Source organism: Rhinoderma darwinii, chromosome 9, assembly GCF_050947455.1.
Source record: "Rhinoderma darwinii isolate aRhiDar2 chromosome 9, aRhiDar2.hap1, whole genome shotgun sequence".
NCBI classification, from domain to species: domain Eukaryota; kingdom Metazoa; phylum Chordata; class Amphibia; order Anura; family Rhinodermatidae; genus Rhinoderma; species Rhinoderma darwinii.
In genome coordinates, this window is record NC_134695.1 from 46,455,488 (window position 1) to 46,473,939 (window position 18,452).

The following is an 18,452-nucleotide window of genomic DNA, read 5'->3' on the forward strand; positions in this document are numbered from 1 at the left end:
AAGCTGCTCTCCTGTGACAGTCACATACATGCTGTGGTTTTACATTGTGGCAATAGTTGCCCTTGTAGTCCTTGCCAAACACGTGACAGCATATGGTCATATATTGGTCCAATGGTGTCCTGTGTTAGAAATAGTCATTGTATTTTATTGCATTTGGGCATGCAACCCAAAAAATTATACTCCATAAAAGTCAAGTATCTGGTGGATAGAGTTATATAGATAGTGTTATATTCTAGCGCTGCAAAAGCTTAGTGATGTAGGAGAGCTGAATTTGCCATTTAATGCTTTGGAGCTGCATTTGTAAGCATAACTCTTTGAGTAAGGATAGAGCTGCACTGCGACTTGTTATCATGCTACATAAGATCACAAAGTTGTGCTATTACATCTTACCTAATCGTAGTGAATTTGCCCACCGCAAGTTGCCACAACTGCAATACAACTGTCGGCATAAATTCGGGATTTCTGTGCAACCATATTGACTATCATTAAGTCAGCCTGGCGGCACAAGCTTTGCAGTCCTGATGTTGCGCTGCCACAAGTTGCTGTGTAGCCCAAGCCTTAAAGGCACATGCCTGCAGAAAGACATGTCCCATGCTAGTCTTTATTGCAAAGTGCAAGCGATTAGGTACCACAGCAACACCAAGTAAAGTCACAGACTGGTGTTGCCGAGTGCTGAGGCGATTGGTGCATAAAAGTCGCCAACTTTCTGCTGACTCAATAACTGCAGAGTTCCAAACTTCCTCTGGTATTAACATCCGCACGAAAACTGTGCACCAGGAGCTTTATGGCATTGGCTTCCATGGCCGAGCAGCTGCATGCAAGCCTCACATCACCAAGCACAATGCGAACTGTCAGATGGAGCGGTCTAAAGCATGGCGCCCCTGAACTCTGGAGCTGTGGAAACTTGTTCTATGAAGTGATCCCCCTTCTCTATCTGGCAGTCTAATGGATAAGTCTCTGATTGGCGAATGTCAGGAGAACGTTACCGATGGACAGGAAACCTGAGATGATAAAATTGGACACACCTCTCCACACATCCAGTTTAGGTTTCCTGTCCTCCGGATGGGATAGCCTAGGAATAGCTAAAGGAGTTCCAGTAGCTAAGGACACACTTAGGGCTGCAGACCTCCAAGAAGCGCTTACCATCTATTGGGGCTACTCTGGCTGCATACGTCTCTTTTTAAAGCAGTAGATAGTCCGGGGCTGGCCTACCTCCTCTCCGAGCTTGTTCCGGTTCGCGGGTTTTTGTCACTTCCAGTGAGACTGCACGTCCAGGAAGCGTCTAACCCGGTGACCCTAGCGGAAGGAGGGGCTTAGGAGCGCCGGAAGACTGAGGCCTACCATGGCCAGTCCTCCGCCTATTTAGGCTGGAAATCAACATGGGCAATACCAAGATGTCGAATCCAGAGCGGTTGCAGCGGGCGAATGGACCGTTCAGAGGCCACCAGATCCTCCAGTCTGGTATATCTTTCATGAGGCATTTCTCCTCTCCAGATGGTAGGACAAAAATCTTTATTTAACTGTTTGTTATATTTGTTTCATGGTGTTAGTGTAGGTCCTAGGAAAGTGTTGGCTAAAACTAGTAACCGAGAATATGCAATGTGTAAAAAGAAGTTACCTACGTCTTACACTAAGTCCCTATGCTAGAGGTGTTTTAATACTGTCATGGCAGAAGAATCTTCTAGCCCAGCCTCAAGCATTAAAAAGATTGTCCGGGCTGAAGTTAAGAGTTCCGTAAAACACCATAAAAAGAGCAATTTTCCAAGTACCTCCTCTGGGCGCACAGGCAGGTCAGACGTCTCTTCAGATGAAGATATTTTAGTGTTAGGTTGGATTCACACGAGCATGTTTGGTCCGTAAAGGACTGAATGTATTTCGGCCGCAAGTCCCGGGCTCCTAGCATCATAGTTATGTACGACGCTAGGACTCCCTGCCTCTCCGTGGAACTACTGTCTCGTACTGAAAACATAATTACAGTACGAAACAGTTGTCCCGCAGCGAGGCAGGGACTCCGAGCGTCGTACATAACTATGATGCTAGGAGCCCGGCTCCCTGCAGTGTGTTATGAGAGCGCTCTGGCCAGGGATTCCCCTCCTAGAGGGAGCCACCAAAATCTCTCCATCCCCCCTGTAGATAGCACCAACCCCTGTAGATAATAACCCCCCAGTGTAGATCGTATCGCACCCCCCCCCCTTTGTAGATAGCCCCACATAAGCTCCCTTTAGGAGCAGAAGCCCTGGTCAGATCACTTTGGCAAGGGATTCCGCTCCTAGAGAGAGCCCCTGACGTCACTGTTCATTTGGACATTGACGTTAGGAGCTCTCTCTAGGAGCAGAATCCCCGGCCGACACTGTGGCCGGGGATTCTGCTACTGGAGAAGCCCCTGGCGGCGTCACCATCTATATATGGACAGTGATGTCAGGGGCTACTTCTGGAGCGGAATCCCCAACCAGAGCGCTGCCGATGCTCTGGCAGGGGATTCCACTTTTAAAAGGACTCTCCTTGGACAAAGGCATCAGGGGCTCCCGCTAGGAGGGATTCTGCTCCTACAGGGAACAACCGTGTTGTTATCCACAGAAAGAAGATGCCATTTATGGGGGTGGGGGGTGCTATCTACAGTGAGATGGTGCGATCTGCAGGGGGTGGCACTATCTACAGGGGGTGTGATGCTATTGACCGGGGGGTGCTATATACAGGGTATGTGGCACTATCTACATGGGCACCTTGGCAGTATATAATTATATGGGCACTACCTACAGGGGACATGGGCACTATCTACATGGGCACTGTGGGCACTATCTACAGTGGGAACTGTGGCACTATTTACAGTGGACACTATCTATGTGGGCACTGGCACTATCTATAGTGAACAATGTGGCAATACAGGGGTATTGCGGCACTATCTACATGGGCACTGTGGTGTTTTCAGGTGGCTGGGACGAAAAAAACCCTAACAAATAAAATGCATCCATTTTTTTAACATCCATAAAAACGGATGGCAAATAGCGGTTAAAAACGGTCAGACGGTCGCGAAATAGATTCAAATGTTGAGACACATTGATGCAAAACAGCCATGAAAAACTTTTTTTCACGTCGTGTGAATATAGCCTTATAGCCCTCTTCACGCTCCGCTCACAGCGATCCAAGGTGACGGAGAGAAGAGGATTAATTGTTACAGAGCTGTACAGTGTATATATATCTATTTACATATAATATAGATAGATAAATATATATAAAAAATTACCAAAAAGTGGGTGTTTTCAAATTTTTTGTGATTTGTTTTAGTGATTTCTCTGCTCATAATAAAATTAAAAACATGGAATTAATTAAACTAATCTAGAAAATGAAAGCCTCATAAGTCTTGTAAAAATAGTTGTGATAGTCAAAGCGGTTGCAAAGATAGTATCGTTTAAAGAAGTGCATATCAGAAATGGAAAATTTAACCTGGACACACGGGCATCAATGACCCTTGATTATTAAAGGGTTAAACAGGCTATCTTCCTAGCTTACTCCAATCAGGGTCTTACATCCCCCGGGTTTTTTGGAGGCACATTCCACTAGGGCAGTATCCACCTCCTGGGCTTAGAGGGTCAGTGCATCATTAGACTGAATCTGTAAAGCAGCTACCTGGTCCTCCCCTCATACTTTTCTAAAATATTACCGTTTACAATTTCATGATATCTCTGACATGGCCTTTGTTAGGAAAGTCCTCCAGGATGTAGTCCCACACTGATATATATTATACTCTTGTATATCTCTAGGGGTGCTGTTATGGGTTAGGGACTCTATATTAATGACTATGGATGGAGAATGGGAGGTCATGAAAGCTCCTGTAGGTGTAATGTGTATGTGTCTCATTACTTTTGTCCATATAGTGTACATATCCACAGTTGCCTAAAGAGGGAGTTCTTTATTTTTTTTTATTGTAACTATGGGTACACTAATGAATAATTGCAATGGAGAACTGTATATTTTTTTTATGTAGGACTGCAGGTTAACCTACTGTACTCTAAATTATATTAATATTGTAACAACAAACAACAGGACTTGACCAGTAGGGAAAGATAATGGAGACCGTCACTGGAATACAATGTAATGTCAGGGACAGATAAGACTCCGACTTCTACAAGGTTAATGGTATTGAGAGTATGTTGTTATTGCTGAGTGGCGTATATAGACTAGAAAAACTATGACAACAGAAGGCAGAATAGGACAGAGAATGGTCTATGTTTATCAACGTGAAAACTGTCCCTAAACCTATGTGTATTATTTCAGATACACTATATGGACAAAAGTATTGGGACACCTACTGTACACATTACACATACATGAGCTTTTATAACAAATCCATAGGCATTAATATGGAGTTGCCCCTCCTCCCCCCCCCCCCCCCCACCCCATTTGCAGCTAAAGCAGCTTACACTCTTCTGGAAAGACTTTCTACAAGATTTTGGAGTGTATCTGTGGCTGTTTTATGAGGCCAGGCACTGATGTTGGCCACGAGGGCCTGGCTCGCAATCTCTATTCTAGTTCATTACAAAAATGTTGGATGGTGTTGAGGTCAGGACTCTGTGCGGCCGGTCAAGTTCTTCCACACCAAACTCACCCAACCATGTCTTTATGGAATATGCTTTGTGCACTGGGGCACAGTCATGTTGGAACAGAAAAGGGCCGAACCCCAAACTGTTCCCACAAAGTTGGAAGCTACAATTGTCCAAAATGTCTTGGTATGCTGAAGCATTAATATTTCCCTTCACTGGAACTAAGGGACCTAGACCAACCCCTAAAAAACAACCCCATATCATTATCCCTCCTCCACCAAACTTTACATTTGGCACAATACCGTCAGGCAGGTAACGTTCTCCAGGCATTCACCAGACCCAGACTCGTCCATCAGACGGCCAGACAGAGAAGCGTGATTCGTCACTCCACAGAACACGTTTCCACTTCTCCAAAGTCCAGTGGCGGCGTACTTTACACTACTCCATCCAATGCTTGGCATTGTGCTTGGTGATGTAAGGCTGGCATGCAGTTGCTCGACCATGGAAACCTATGTCATGAAGCTCCAGGTTTTTGTGCTGAAGTTAATACTAGAGGTAGTTTGGAGCTCGGCAGTAATTGAGTAGGCAGAGCGTTGGTGACTTTTCTGCGCTATGCGCCACAGCACTGTATTGCTGTGGTTCCTAAACGTTTCCACATTACAATAATACCACTCACAGTTAATCGTGGAATATCTAGGAGGGAAGAAATTTAATGAACGGACTTGTTACAAGGATGGCATCCAATTACAGGAGCACGCTCAAATTCAGTGATCTCTCTAGAAGCGACTGCACCTGTGAAAATGGGACTGAATGATGGGAAGGTGTCCGGGCCGTAGAAAGCTTCCGTAAAAAATAGGACATGTCCTATTTTTTTTTTATTTTACGGACCACGCTCCCATACTTTATAATAGGAGCACGGCCCGCAAATGTGGGTGACTGTCCGCGGCCTGTTGTGCCCGTAATCACGGACCGTGATTACAGGCTCGGTCGTGTGCATGGGGCCTAAGATGTGAGTCCCAATACTTTTGTTTGTATAGTATATGCCATGATAATAATGCAGAATATTGCATATAATGTTCTCCTTGCTCCTGCAGTTTCGGTGTTGCGGGGTGGCAAATTACACAGATTGGTTTGAGGTGTATAACACAAGTCGGGTCCCGGATTCCTGTTGCTTAGAGTTCAGTGAGAACTGTGGCTTGCACTCTCCTGGGACATGGTGGAAAGCGGTATGTGGTCTTTTTTTATACTGACACAATGCTGAAGCTTATTAAGATTGGTGTTTCATTGGAGTGTTTTTCATTGGCGCATAGCAAATACAATACAGCAGAACCAATGTCAAAGGGGTATATCTGTTTCAGCACTCCCTGTATAATGAAATTCTATGCACCTATGTAATCTAATTTGTGTATCAGTTCCTCAACGGTTTCAAGATCTCTGCTTGCTGTCAGTCAATTGAAACATTCATAGTTTATATTCAAATTGTGAAAATCTCCCCTGGTCATGTGATCTCCGAGGTGCACAATTCTATACAAGAGAGTTGGTAACTCCACTGTAACAAGCTGTGCACCGGTTGTCTGATTTTTACATGACAGGACAGGTTTTGATCCTCTGAATGTATACAATGACCGCAATCAGAGATTCTAAAAACTGTGAGGAGTTGATACAGAAAGTATATTCGAAAATTGTATTTAAATGTGTCAACTGAAACTAGAAGACTCCGTTAACTTTTTTTCCACACCAGGGGTTTGTATAATGTTTGGTGTAAAACAGTGGGGAATTAGGAGTTCGGTAGTGTGTTGAGTCCCTGGTGTTTTTTCACCCTATTTACTGCAAATGTAAAAAATGCACATACAACAATGATACAGTTTGTGGTTGTACGTGTGTTCTTTTTTTTTTTTTTTTTTTTTTTTTTAAGCAATTCAAGTTATTAACATTACACAATACAGGAAATCCAGCATATCATATCCAATATATCGTACATAATATAATACTTGTGTACAGGAATTGAATAAACGAAAAAAGCAAACCTCCCTTAACCAACCCCCCCCCCCACACACAGCCCTATACCCCGTATTCTCAGTCATTGAGCAGTTCGAGAAAATTGACAGACCATTCCCAGCATAATCGAAGAAGCCGTCACCTGTGTTTCTTTATACAACTGTCCCGTGGCCGAGTACATTAATAGTTATATTAACGCCGTCCCCCACCACAAGTGCTCCTCTTAAGGACCATCCCGATTTGGATATGACACGTCCCAGTACTGCTATCCTGTCCTGAATCACAAACCGTCCCATCCCTGAAGTTCCCCTAACTTGCGAATTCTGAGCACGGCAGGCGAAGCCAATCCTAAGTGATCAATCCATTTAGCCCATTGCCCTTCGAATTTCTTGACAGTTCCCCTTTTCTTGTATATATTATACTCCATCAGAATGACATTATTGACAGCCCCAAGAACTTCTCCCATGGAAGGTGGGTCAGCATCTAACCAATGTTTTGCTATGCCTTTCCGGACTTGATATAGAATCTTGGCTATGGCCAATCTTTCCTGCCGGTCCCCTTCCAGATCCCCTACGTACCCAAGAAGTAGCACCTTCGGATCATCTGGACGCCTTATGTCATAAACCCGCCATATCAGCTCCATCGCCTCCTCCCTAAGGGTCCTGAGAGCACCACAGGCCCAGAACATATGAAAAATATCCGCTTTATCCACCGGACACCTAGGACACATAGCATCCGTCCTAACACCCATTCTTTTTAGAACCCATGGCATCCCATACACCCTATGTAACAAAAAGATTTGAGATCTTCTCTGTGCTATATTGACAGATTTCCCAGTGATGCCAGGATTTCCTCCCAATGATCTTTGGGTATGGGGCCTAAATCTCGTGCCCATTTTGCTTTTACGGGTTCCATAAGATCACCGAAGTGCCTAGACATCATAATTTGATATACTAAAGAAATCAACCCTTAGTAGCAAGGCGCTTTAGCAACATGTTCCAAAACTCTCAAGGTATGAATAGTCAATTCTACCAAGTTACTCTGGGAGTGTAGAGCATGGTGAATCTGTAAAAATTGGTAAAATATCCCCTGTTCTAGGTGAAATTCGCCCTTTAATTGCTGGAAAGAGTTCAGGGTCATTTCCTCGTATAATTGACTTATCCTTTACCATTTCTGACTTTGTAAAGGGGACCAGAGATTTTAGCGCTCTGTATTATAATAAGGAAGCCCTGGTATTAATAAATATATATTATAAAATTAATCAGCACGTTTTGTTTTTTTAATCCAAATATGTCCAAAAATAAGAATTGAAATCGAAATGCAAATACATAGGTTATAGGATACTCTTGTATTATGATGCCTGTGGTCTACCCACCTCATATCTATATGCACATTTACTCAGTGACTCTGTACTGCTTCTCCTACACAGAGATTTTCATTTTGACCTGACTGTCAGATTGTAATAACAATCACTATGTGTAAATTATACGGTTTCTCCGATCTGGAAATGATGTGACTTGCTAAAGAAATTCCAATATAATCTTTATTGTCACAATGATCATAGCCTGTAAACTTGATAATAACTGAAAACCTCAGGGATTTATTGCACCATGATGAGATTTTAATTTCCTCTAAAATTACTTGGTTCCTAGCAAAATATCCCTGTACTTATTTGGGCAGCTGAGATAATTGACCCAATAATAAATTATAGAGACGTCGAGATGATTTGACATCCAAATCTTCGTACAAACCCAATCTGATTCTGGTTTCATACTGCTGCATTTGGCGTTTGTATTCCATGTGCAATACCCGGACCCTCACGCAATTCTACCTAATTGAATTTAAAAAGGACCTATCACTAAGTTGAACTGGTTTACAGAATGAATAGCGCTGTCTACCTGATTCCAGCTGCGTTTTTTTTTCCTGGACCCCCCCACTCCAGAGATAAGGCCCACTGTTGGGTTGAATCCCTCTATGCTACTTTGCTGTAGTTCGCCAACAGAGCGTGAACTACCCTCAAGCTGCCTCGCACTGATTGGTCAGCATCAGATGCAGGGAATCTAGCTCCACCCCGTTAGCTAACTACAGCAAATTAGCATATAGGGAGCCAACACAACAGTGGGCCATATCTCTGGAATGGGGGTCCAAAAAAAAACAGCGCTAGAATAAGGGAGACAGCGCTATTGAGGCCAGATAATCAGGTCAACTTATATGAACTAGTGACAGGTCCTCTTTAAATCTCTGTAGAAACCTATAGTTATCGAAGTTCCGTTTAGTAGAACTGCCAGAGGTCCAAGTATTACAGCGGTAATACAGATGCTGAAAAGAGGCTTAAGTCTGTAAGGTCAGGATCACACACACAGTTTTGATGCAGTTTTTTTAGCCAAACACAGACGTGGACACAAAATAAAAAGATGCATCAGTCTTTTCTTTCCTTCTTTTTAAATTCACTTGTGGCTTTGGATCAAAAAACTGATCCGAAAACTGCACCAAAACTTTGTGTGTGATCCTGACCTAAATATCAAGTGCTACTATAAAATATACACCAAAAACTGTAATACACAAGGTCGCCCTCCTACCTTTTCAAATCTCTCAAACTACTACTGTGTATTGAATGCTGTCAGGGGATACCATTGCTACTATGAAGTGCTCTCCAGGATTTGTAAAACTACAACTCCCAACATGCCCTGTCAGCCGCAGTCCATAGTAGTGATATTGTGCAATATTAAGGCTTGAGGGGATTCCAGGCACATCTAATAAGGGACATGATGTTTCTATAGATTTCTATGCTTCCATATGTAAGCCCAGAGACTATCCTGCAATGTTGCTGCTGCTCACAAATTTTCTTTATTTCAGCCTTGTTATGAAACAGTAAAGATCTGGCTACATGAGAATCTCCTGGCGGTTGGGATCTTTGGTCTCTGCACTGCTCTTGTACAGGTCAGTGGCAGCGATTTTTCTTTTTAGGATCGGAACAATGTCTTGGCACTTAAATAAAGTGTAGCGGCTCTGTTAGGCCATTCCAGCAGTGACATCTTTCTAATGGCCTTGTATCCTCTATAGACAAGGTCAACTGCAGATCTACATGTGCGGTATTAAGGATATAACCTACACAGGATATGAGATGGGGATGAAAGTGAATATGGAGGCAGAATGGTATATTATTTATGAAACAGAGGGTTATTCATAGCAGCGGAGATCGTTTGCCCAATAATTGCCCAGTGTAAAACCCCCTTTATGTCCAGTTTTTGTCAGACTCAGATATACGGGGTCCACTATGCAGTATACATGCAATTGTCTTTTCTTAACCCCTTCCCGCAAAATCACGTACAGTTACGTCATGGGAGATGGACTGTTCCCGCATCTCGACGTAACTGTACGTCATGGAGATGAAGCTGGCTCAGGAGCTGAGCCAGCGACATCACCGCCGGGTGACAGCTGTATGTTACAGCTGGCACCCTGAGGTATCTGCCAGGACCGGAGCTAGCCTCCGATCCGACCGATTAACCCCTCACATGCTGCGTTGAATAGCGATCGCAGCATGTGAGGAGTTTATAGCCACCGGCGCCCCAGCAACGTGATCGCTGGGTTGCCGGTGGCTGCAAAGGTGATCGGAGGGCTAATGCTTACCTCCCGGTCCGCCAGCAACGGAATCCTCCTATGCCCCGTCGTCGGCGGGGCCCAGGAGGCTTCCGGTACCATCGGCAAGATGGCGCCGGCTCAGAAGCTGAGCCGGCGTCATCAGCAGTGGGTGTCCGCTGTATGTTACAGCGGACACCCCGATCTATCGCCAGGAACCGGAGCTAGCTCCGATTCCTGGCATTAACCCCTTCGATGCAGCGATCCATTGTGATCGCTGCATCCTAGAGGTTTGTAGCAAATCGGCAGCCTTGCCACGCGATGGCAAGGCTGGCGACTGCTACCATGGCAACAGGATGCCTAACAATGGACTCCTGTCTGCCATTACGTAAGCTGATTAGGCCCCGCCCAGAGGCGGAGCCTGATCGGCTTGCTGTCAGTGAACAACTGACAGTTCTAATACATTGCACTACATAGGTAGTGCAATGTATTAGAACATCAAACAAACAGTTGGACCTTCAAGTCCCCTAGTGGGACTAAAGAAAAGTGTCAAAAAAAGTGTCAAAAAAGTAAAAATAAAAGTTGTAAAAAATACAATAAAAGTTTCAAATAATAACACAAAACACAATCGCCCTTTTTCCCTTATCAAGTCATTTATTATTGAAAAAAATAATAAAGCCATACATATTTGGTATCGCTGCGACCGTAACGACCTGAACTATAAAAATATCATGTTATTTATTCCGCACAGTGAACGCCGTAAAAAAAATAACTAAAAAATACTGACATAATTGCTATTTTTTGGTCACTTTGTCTTCCGAAAATTGAAATAAAAAGTGATCAAAAAGTCGCATGTACCTAAAAATGGTACCTATAAAAACTATAACTCGTCTCGCTAAAAACAAGCCCTCATACAGCTTCGTCGACGAAAAATTTAAAACCGTTATGGCTCTCACAACTTGACGACAGAAAAAATCCATTCTCTTTACAAAAGTTATTTTATTGTGCAAAAAGTTGTAAAACATAAAAAGTGCTATAAATTAGGTATCACCGGAATCGGGCTGACCCGCAGAATAAAGGTAACATGTAATTTATAACACGTGGCGAACGCTGTATAAAAAGAACTAAAAAAATATGCCAGAATTGCTGTTTTTTGGTCACCTTGCCGCCCAAAAAAAAAGGATAACAAGTGATCAAAAAGTCGCGTGTTCCCCAAAATGGTACCAATAAAAACTACAGCTCGTCACACAAAAAAAACAGCCCTCATACCGCTACGTCTATGAAAAAATAAAATTAGTCAAGGCACCAATAAGCCAGGAAATAAAAATATGCAGTTGTGCTGGCCCGAGGGGAACATTTCTTCTGTTTCAAGTGGCGAATTATCAAGGCCCCTAAAATCAGGGATCCAGGAAGGGGAGGGCCCAAACATATCGGCTGGAAGCGACGGTGCCCGTATTATACCAGGACAACACTTTCCCAGCAAAATTCCCCAAACTTCAAAGGTGCGGAGTGCGGACCAAAAGGGGGATAAGTAAAGGCCATTTATTAGTGCGACACCGGCCTGTGCAGAAAGGATTGTGTCACAGCATAACACACATCTATGGATTATTTTATTGTTTTTTTTTACCCCACTATACCACCTGACTATGCCCCTTATATACTCCGCCCGCCTTACATGTGCCCCCACATTATAAACGGAAACACCAGTAAGACTCCAAACAAAACTACTACAAGCAAAATCCATGCTCCAAAAGCCAAATGGCTCTACCTCCCTTCTGAACCCTACAGTGTGCCCAAACAGCAGTTTACTTCCACATATATGGCATCGCCATACCCGGGAGAACCCTTTTAACAATTTTTGGGGTGTGTGTCTCCAGTGGCACAAGCTGGGCGCCACATATTGGCATATCTATTGAAAAACCATTTTCACTCTGCAATATCACGTGCACACCAATTTCTGCCAATCACCTGTGGGGTTAATATGCTCACTACACCCCTAGGTGAATACCTTGAGGGGTGTAGTTTCCAAAATGGGGTCACTTCTGGGGGGGATCCACTGTTTTGGTACCACAGGGACTTTGCAAATGCGACATAGCGCCCAGAAACCAATCCACCAAAATCTGTACTCCAAAAGCCAAATGGCGCTCCTTCCCTTCTGTGCCCTACTCTGTGCCTAAACAGCAGTTTATGACCACATATGTGGTATTGTCATACACAGGAAAAGTTGCTTTACAAGTGTTGGGGTGCTCTTTTACATTTATTTGTTGAGAATATGAAACATTTTCAGCTAAAACTACGTCTTATTGAAGAAAAAGGATTTTTTTTATTTTCACTGCCCAATTCTAATAAAATCTATGAAACACCTGTGGGGTCAAAATGCTCACTACACCCCTAGATGGATTCCTCAAGGGGTGTAGTTTCGTGAATCGAGTCACTTTTGGGGCGTACTGGTACCTTAGGAGCTTTGCAAATGTGACATGCTGTCAAGAAACCAATCCAGCAAAATCTGTGCTCCAAAAGCCAAATGGCACTCCTTCTCTTCTGATCCTTGCCGTGTGCCCAAACAGCAGTTTATAACCACAAATGGGGTATTGCCATACTCCAGAGAAGTTGCTTTACAAATGTTGGGGTTCTTTTATTCCTTTATTTGTTGAGAAAATGAAAAATGTTGAGCTAAAGCTACGTCTTATTGGAAAAAAAGGATTTTTTTTATCTTCACTGCCCAATTCTAATAAAATCTATGACACCCATGTGGGTTCAAAATGCTCACTACACCCCTAGATGGATTCTTCAAGGGGTGTAGTTTCCTAAATGGAGTCACTTTTTTGGTGTTTTCACTGTTTTGGTCCCTTAGGGGCTTTGCAAATGCGACGTGGTCTCCACAAACCATTCCTGCTAAATTTGAGCTCCAAAAGCCAAATGGCGCTCTTTCCCTTCTAAGCTCCGCCGTGTGTCCAAAAAGCCGTTTATGACCACATGCGGGGTATTGTTTTACTCGGGAGAAATTGCTTTACAAAAGTAGTGGTGCATTTTCTCCTTTTAGTCCTTGTGGAAATTAGAAAAAATTAGCTAAACCTACATTTTCTTTGAAAGAATGTAGATTTTCATTTTCACGGCCTACTTCCAATAATTTCTGCAAAAAACCTGCGGGGTCAAAATGCTCACTATACCCCTAGATAATTTCCTCAAGGGGTATAGTTTCCAAAATGGTGTCACTTTTGGGGGATTTCCACTGTTTTGGTGCCGCAAGAGCCTTTCAGACCTGACATGGAGACTAAAATATTTTCTAATAAAAAGGAGGCCCCAAAATCCTCTAGGTGTTCCCTTGCTTCTGAGGCCTGTGCTTCAGTCAATAAGTGCACTAGGGCCACATGTGGGGTATTTATAAAAACGGCAGAATCTGGGCAATAGATATTGAGTTGTGTTTCTCTGGTAAAACTTTCTGTGTTACAAAAAAAATAGATGAAAAATGAATTTCTGCAAAAAAAAAAAGAAATTTGAACATTTCACATCTACTTTGCCTTAATTCCTGTGAAACATCTAAAGGGTTAAGAAACTTTCTAAATGCTGTTTTGAATACTTTGAGGGGTGAAGTTTTTAAAATGGGGTGACTTATCGAGGGTTTCTAATATATAAGGCCCTAAAATCCACTTCACATCTGAACTGGCCCCTGTAAAAATAGCCTTTTGAAATTTTCTTGAAAATGTGAGAAATTGCTGCTAAAGTTCTAAGCCTTGTGATGTCATAGAAAAATAAAAGGATGTTCAAAAAACGATGCCAATCTAAAGTAGACATATGGGGGATGTTAATTAGCAACAATTTTGTGTGGTATTACCATCTGTCTTACAAGCTGATACATATAAATTTAGAAAAATGCAAATTTTTGCAATTTTTCGCTACATTTTGGTGTTTTTCACAATTAAATACTTAATGTATTGAGCAAATTTTGCCAGTAACATAAAGTCCAATGTGTCACGAGAAAACAATCTCAGAATCGCTTGGATAGGTAAAAGCATTCCGGAGTTATTACCACATAAAGTGAAACATGTCAGATTTGAAAAAATTGGCTGTGTCCTGAAGGCCAAAACAGGCTGTGTCTTGAAGGGGTTAAAAGACAAGGCAGGCAATGCCATAGTACATACCAAAATGAAGAAAAAACACACACATTCCAATGTTGCCAGCTCATAATAAGCAAGCGTTAGTAATGTCGCTTAGTCACTGTCTCAGAGCACACAAATGTGCTGCTTGTATTCAGGTGACATAATCAGACCGACTCAATAAATGATTATTAGTATTTTGGCTTCAAGAGAAAAAAAATACACACAAAAAGATGAGCTGAAGGTTTAGTCTGCGCTCATTCCAATGAGAACACGAGGAGTAAAACATTTTGTTGGACAGATTTATCAATGTATTGGCAACAGTTTTTACGCCTAAAAACACAAAAAACGGCGCTTGGACAGAATGCCATATTTATGAAGCCCCTAACAAATGTGATGGTGAAAGTGAAGGCGGCTTCAGCGTTGTTGGGCTAGTGCGACTCATTCAGTGTCGGACTGGGGTATATAGGGTCTACCCTCCATCTCATGTTCAGTTTAGTCTTTATCATTGACATTACTCAAGCAGTTCTTAATACTCCCTGAAGCGCCGTTTTCCTGACACGTTGCTTAGCTATTCAATAAGTCAGTAAGCCCCCCAGAATTACTAAGAGCAGCATGTGATGAGTGGAAGGTATACACCGGTCACAGCTCTTATATAAAAACCATCCTATTACCTGTTATATAATATATGAGCAGCGCAGAAGAAATGCAGCAGAAAGAGAAAGGTGACTTGTTTGGAGTAATACAAGAGTGTCCTACACTGCAAAAATAATAGCGCCATACACTGCATAAATTGAAGTATCATGTAGTGTGCCAAATTACTACCATACATGCAGTGCAAATATTCTGTACATACAAATAATGCAGATATGAATTGAACATATAAATAACGCTACCATGTACTGTATTAATAAATGATACCACTACATACTGTACTCACAAGCGGGTGAAGGTGTGTGTGTGTAAAATATACAGAGGAAAGTAATACAAATCATGTACTTATTGGGATCTTTTAGGTCTGGCCATGATACATTTCAATGTTGGCTAAAAACCAAATGTGAAATGATGTGCTCTGATTTCAATGACTGAACATCTTGTTTCTCTTCCAGTACTGAAATTCTTTTTGCTTTTATAGATCCTTGGACTTACATTTTCCATGACAATGTACTGCCAGATGGCAAAAACTGACACATACTACGCCTGAGACGTCCACCCTGTCAACTCCCTGCTCTCATTACTGAGATGTACACGGGAGGAACCTATGTGGTTTTCAAAGCAGATCTTCCTTAGTTCTGTTCTTCCTCCTTTTTTTGAAACCACCCACAGACAGCTTCAAAAAGCACAAGAGCCCTCTGAAACATCGAAACTTTCTTTAGGTATGGAGGATGGACAACGGGTGGGAAGTGGACAACCCTCCAATACAGACCCTGATTATGGAGGCAAACAGTGCCACACGGTCTGTGAAACCCAAGACTAGCGGGAGGGTCCTCTGTGCTTTTTTGGTGGGAGCAGTGGGTTTTATACTGTTCACCACATGATCAATTGAAGCACACCTTTACCTGTTCTCTCCAACCAACACTGCATTACATAAGAACTGTACTGCCTTTAGTGCTCACTGTCTGGTTGAGGTATATAAACATACGTCACAAAAGCCAAAAGTTCTTACTGCCATATTACTGGAATATACGGTAATATTGATTATGGGTGTATATTTAGAAGGTTACAGAACGTTATTATATACATTCAAATGCAGCCTACCTTTACTAAGATTGGGGAAATAGAGCTTTTCTACGAAAATATGTTCCTTGACGCCAACAACCCAATAATTTACAGGAAAATGTTCACATTAATAGTATATTATGAGCTGCCAAATATCCTAAAGTCACTGCCACATGGCTTTCGAAGCATCGATCTTGTAAGAGATGAATTTTAAATTGCAATTCCCAGAATGCTTCTGTGCAGTACAGTTTATAAGCTTTTAAGAATATTTTTCTTTAGAGCCAAATCAACATACGTGGTTGCTTTTCTTAGCCTAAGGCCAGGTGGACAATATACAGCAGTGGAAGTTTGGTCTTTACATGTAGCCACTCTTACTACATCCACAGTTTGCTAGGAAGTATTTAACAGCTGTAAAATGCGTGGGAATGTACATTGAGGATACTTAGGATACCGCATGGTATCAACCAAAAAACGATTCCTGTGTGACCCAGTAGAGAAGCCAGTTGGCTGGACAATACCATCACCTTCTACATCCCGAATGTCTTTTCACTCTATATTGTAATAATGCGATTTTATTTGAGATTTTTTTTTTCTCCGTTAGACTATCCGCCTATGCTATAGGCAGCTATGAGCAATTACATATTTTTAGATATAGAAAAGGCATTCCTGGTCGTGGCTGGCACGTTGAAAGGCAGTCAGTAAGACGTAAGTGTCCTGGGAGGCTGGCAGATTTTTACATGTGTATATATAGGAACCATGACTAGCAAAAAAGAAGATTGTTACAGAAATAAGTAAGAAGACTAGGCAATTCGTTGCTGAGACTCTTTCCGAAGTGTCTGCCAAGTATTGCTCTGTACCTATAGCAGAGACTTCACAGGTTATGTCGCCTTTCCCATAGGAAAACCTGGAAGTGACACCAGACGGCACTACTCAAACACGTAACGGCAGCTAATGAGATTTTTCCCTTTTTTCTGAATGTTTCCATTTATGCTAATTACTTATGGTTCAGTTTATATACAGGCACAACCCTGCCTGATCCCGCGAGCAATACATTAGATCACTGCTCTCTTTGCGAGGGGTAAGGCAAACACTGGCCATCATACCCTTTAACCCACATTGTGCGTTCAATGACGGCTTCCTGGTAAGATCCCTGCAGAATTTCTCACTATGTTTCCCTATTTTCTGTGTATATACTTATATACATAATTTATGCAAGAAGTATAGTGAAAATTTGTTCTAATAAAAATGTTTATCAGACGTTGTGTGTGTATTAAGTACCAGGACAGACTGTGCATCTAATGAAGTCAAGTGTTGATTTATATCTACAGGGAAATTACTCTCCGCACTTAGTAAGCTGTGTCTCTTATGTGCATATGCAATAAGCATTCTGTAAGTCTCTCCGGCCATTATATGTACTAGTCTCAATGCGGTAGCAGTGTAAAGCTCCGCACAATCCTGCTCTATGAATCTCTACTAGTAATCTGCATAAAACCGTGCCACACTGCCCTGCTGGTAAAGCACAGGGGTGGCAGGACGCCATGTGTGCGGATTCAGACTGTGCCATCTACCAGGGTTGGTTTTAGAGGTGGAAAACTAGGCAATTTCCCATGGCCCCCATTTCCTAACCCCAGGAGCAACCTGAATTTACCATTGAGCCCTTCACTGCCTTACGCCACCAAGGAATGCAAAATTAACCCCCTCCATACCTTAGAAATGTCCAAATAACCCTTTCAGTACCCTAGAAAAAAACTGACAGGGGGAGGGGGTTGAGTGGCATTTGATGTGCCTACTTTGCTTGTTGCCCAGGGTCACCCATTGCAATTATCAGAGATGTTACAGTAGTGCTATTAAAGAAGTATGAGGCTGGATTCACATAGTGCATTTTTTTTAATTTTTTTATTGTGAACTCCTGTTGAGAGACGTGGGAGTTTATCTACCAAAACAAAAAAATGCATTCTAGTAAAGGCACCATGTGAACACAGCCTTATAGTTGCAGCAAGGTTATTCAGTGTATAATGAAATGCAATACAATTTTCAATATACTTTTTTTTGCATCGTTTTTGTGGTTTTTAAGATCTCTGCTTGCTATCATTCAATATAAATGTGTCTGTCCTGGTCATGTGATGGACACAGAGCTCTGATAACTGTACTGTAACAAGGTGAGCACCTGTCTTGTAACCAGCCGTTTTGATGATCACAGATTTTTGTTCCCTAAAAGTAAATAAAGGTTCCTACTAAATGACTGCAATCAGAGATCTTGAACACTGTAAGGAATGCAAAACGTACATTGGAAAATCGTATAACTTTTCGTTATACAATCAATAACCTTTATTTCCCAATACTGTAATATCCCTTTAACGAGCCATTTTTGCAGCACTTTGTACTTTTTGGCGGTGATTGATTTGATCTCCAGTAGTAGAAAATGATATGTTAGCCACTGTCTGCTACAGGAAAAACTTTGTGAATTCACATTATTCTCTCAACCATAGGTTAGAGGATATCAGTGGAAATTCATTCT

General features: G+C 42.2%; 1 protein-coding gene across 4 annotated transcripts in view; it reads left to right on the forward strand.

Moving 5' to 3' along the window:
• Positions 1-17,196, forward strand: part of TSPAN4 (tetraspanin 4) — a 446,081-nt gene extending 428,885 nt beyond the window's left edge. For 3 of the 4 annotated variants that reach the window (XM_075837604.1, XM_075837605.1, XM_075837606.1), the window contains 3 exons: positions 5,636-5,767; positions 9,396-9,479; positions 15,351-17,195. In XM_075837604.1, the coding sequence (XP_075693719.1) occupies positions 5,636-5,767; positions 9,396-9,479; positions 15,351-15,419 (285 nt within the window). In that variant the 3' untranslated portion in view covers positions 15,420-17,195. Of the gene's footprint in view, positions 1-5,635; positions 5,768-9,395; positions 9,480-15,350 lie in introns of all 4 variants that reach the window. The other variant, XM_075837602.1, reaches the window with a different exon arrangement.
• Positions 17,197-18,452: the final 1,256 nt, after the last annotated feature.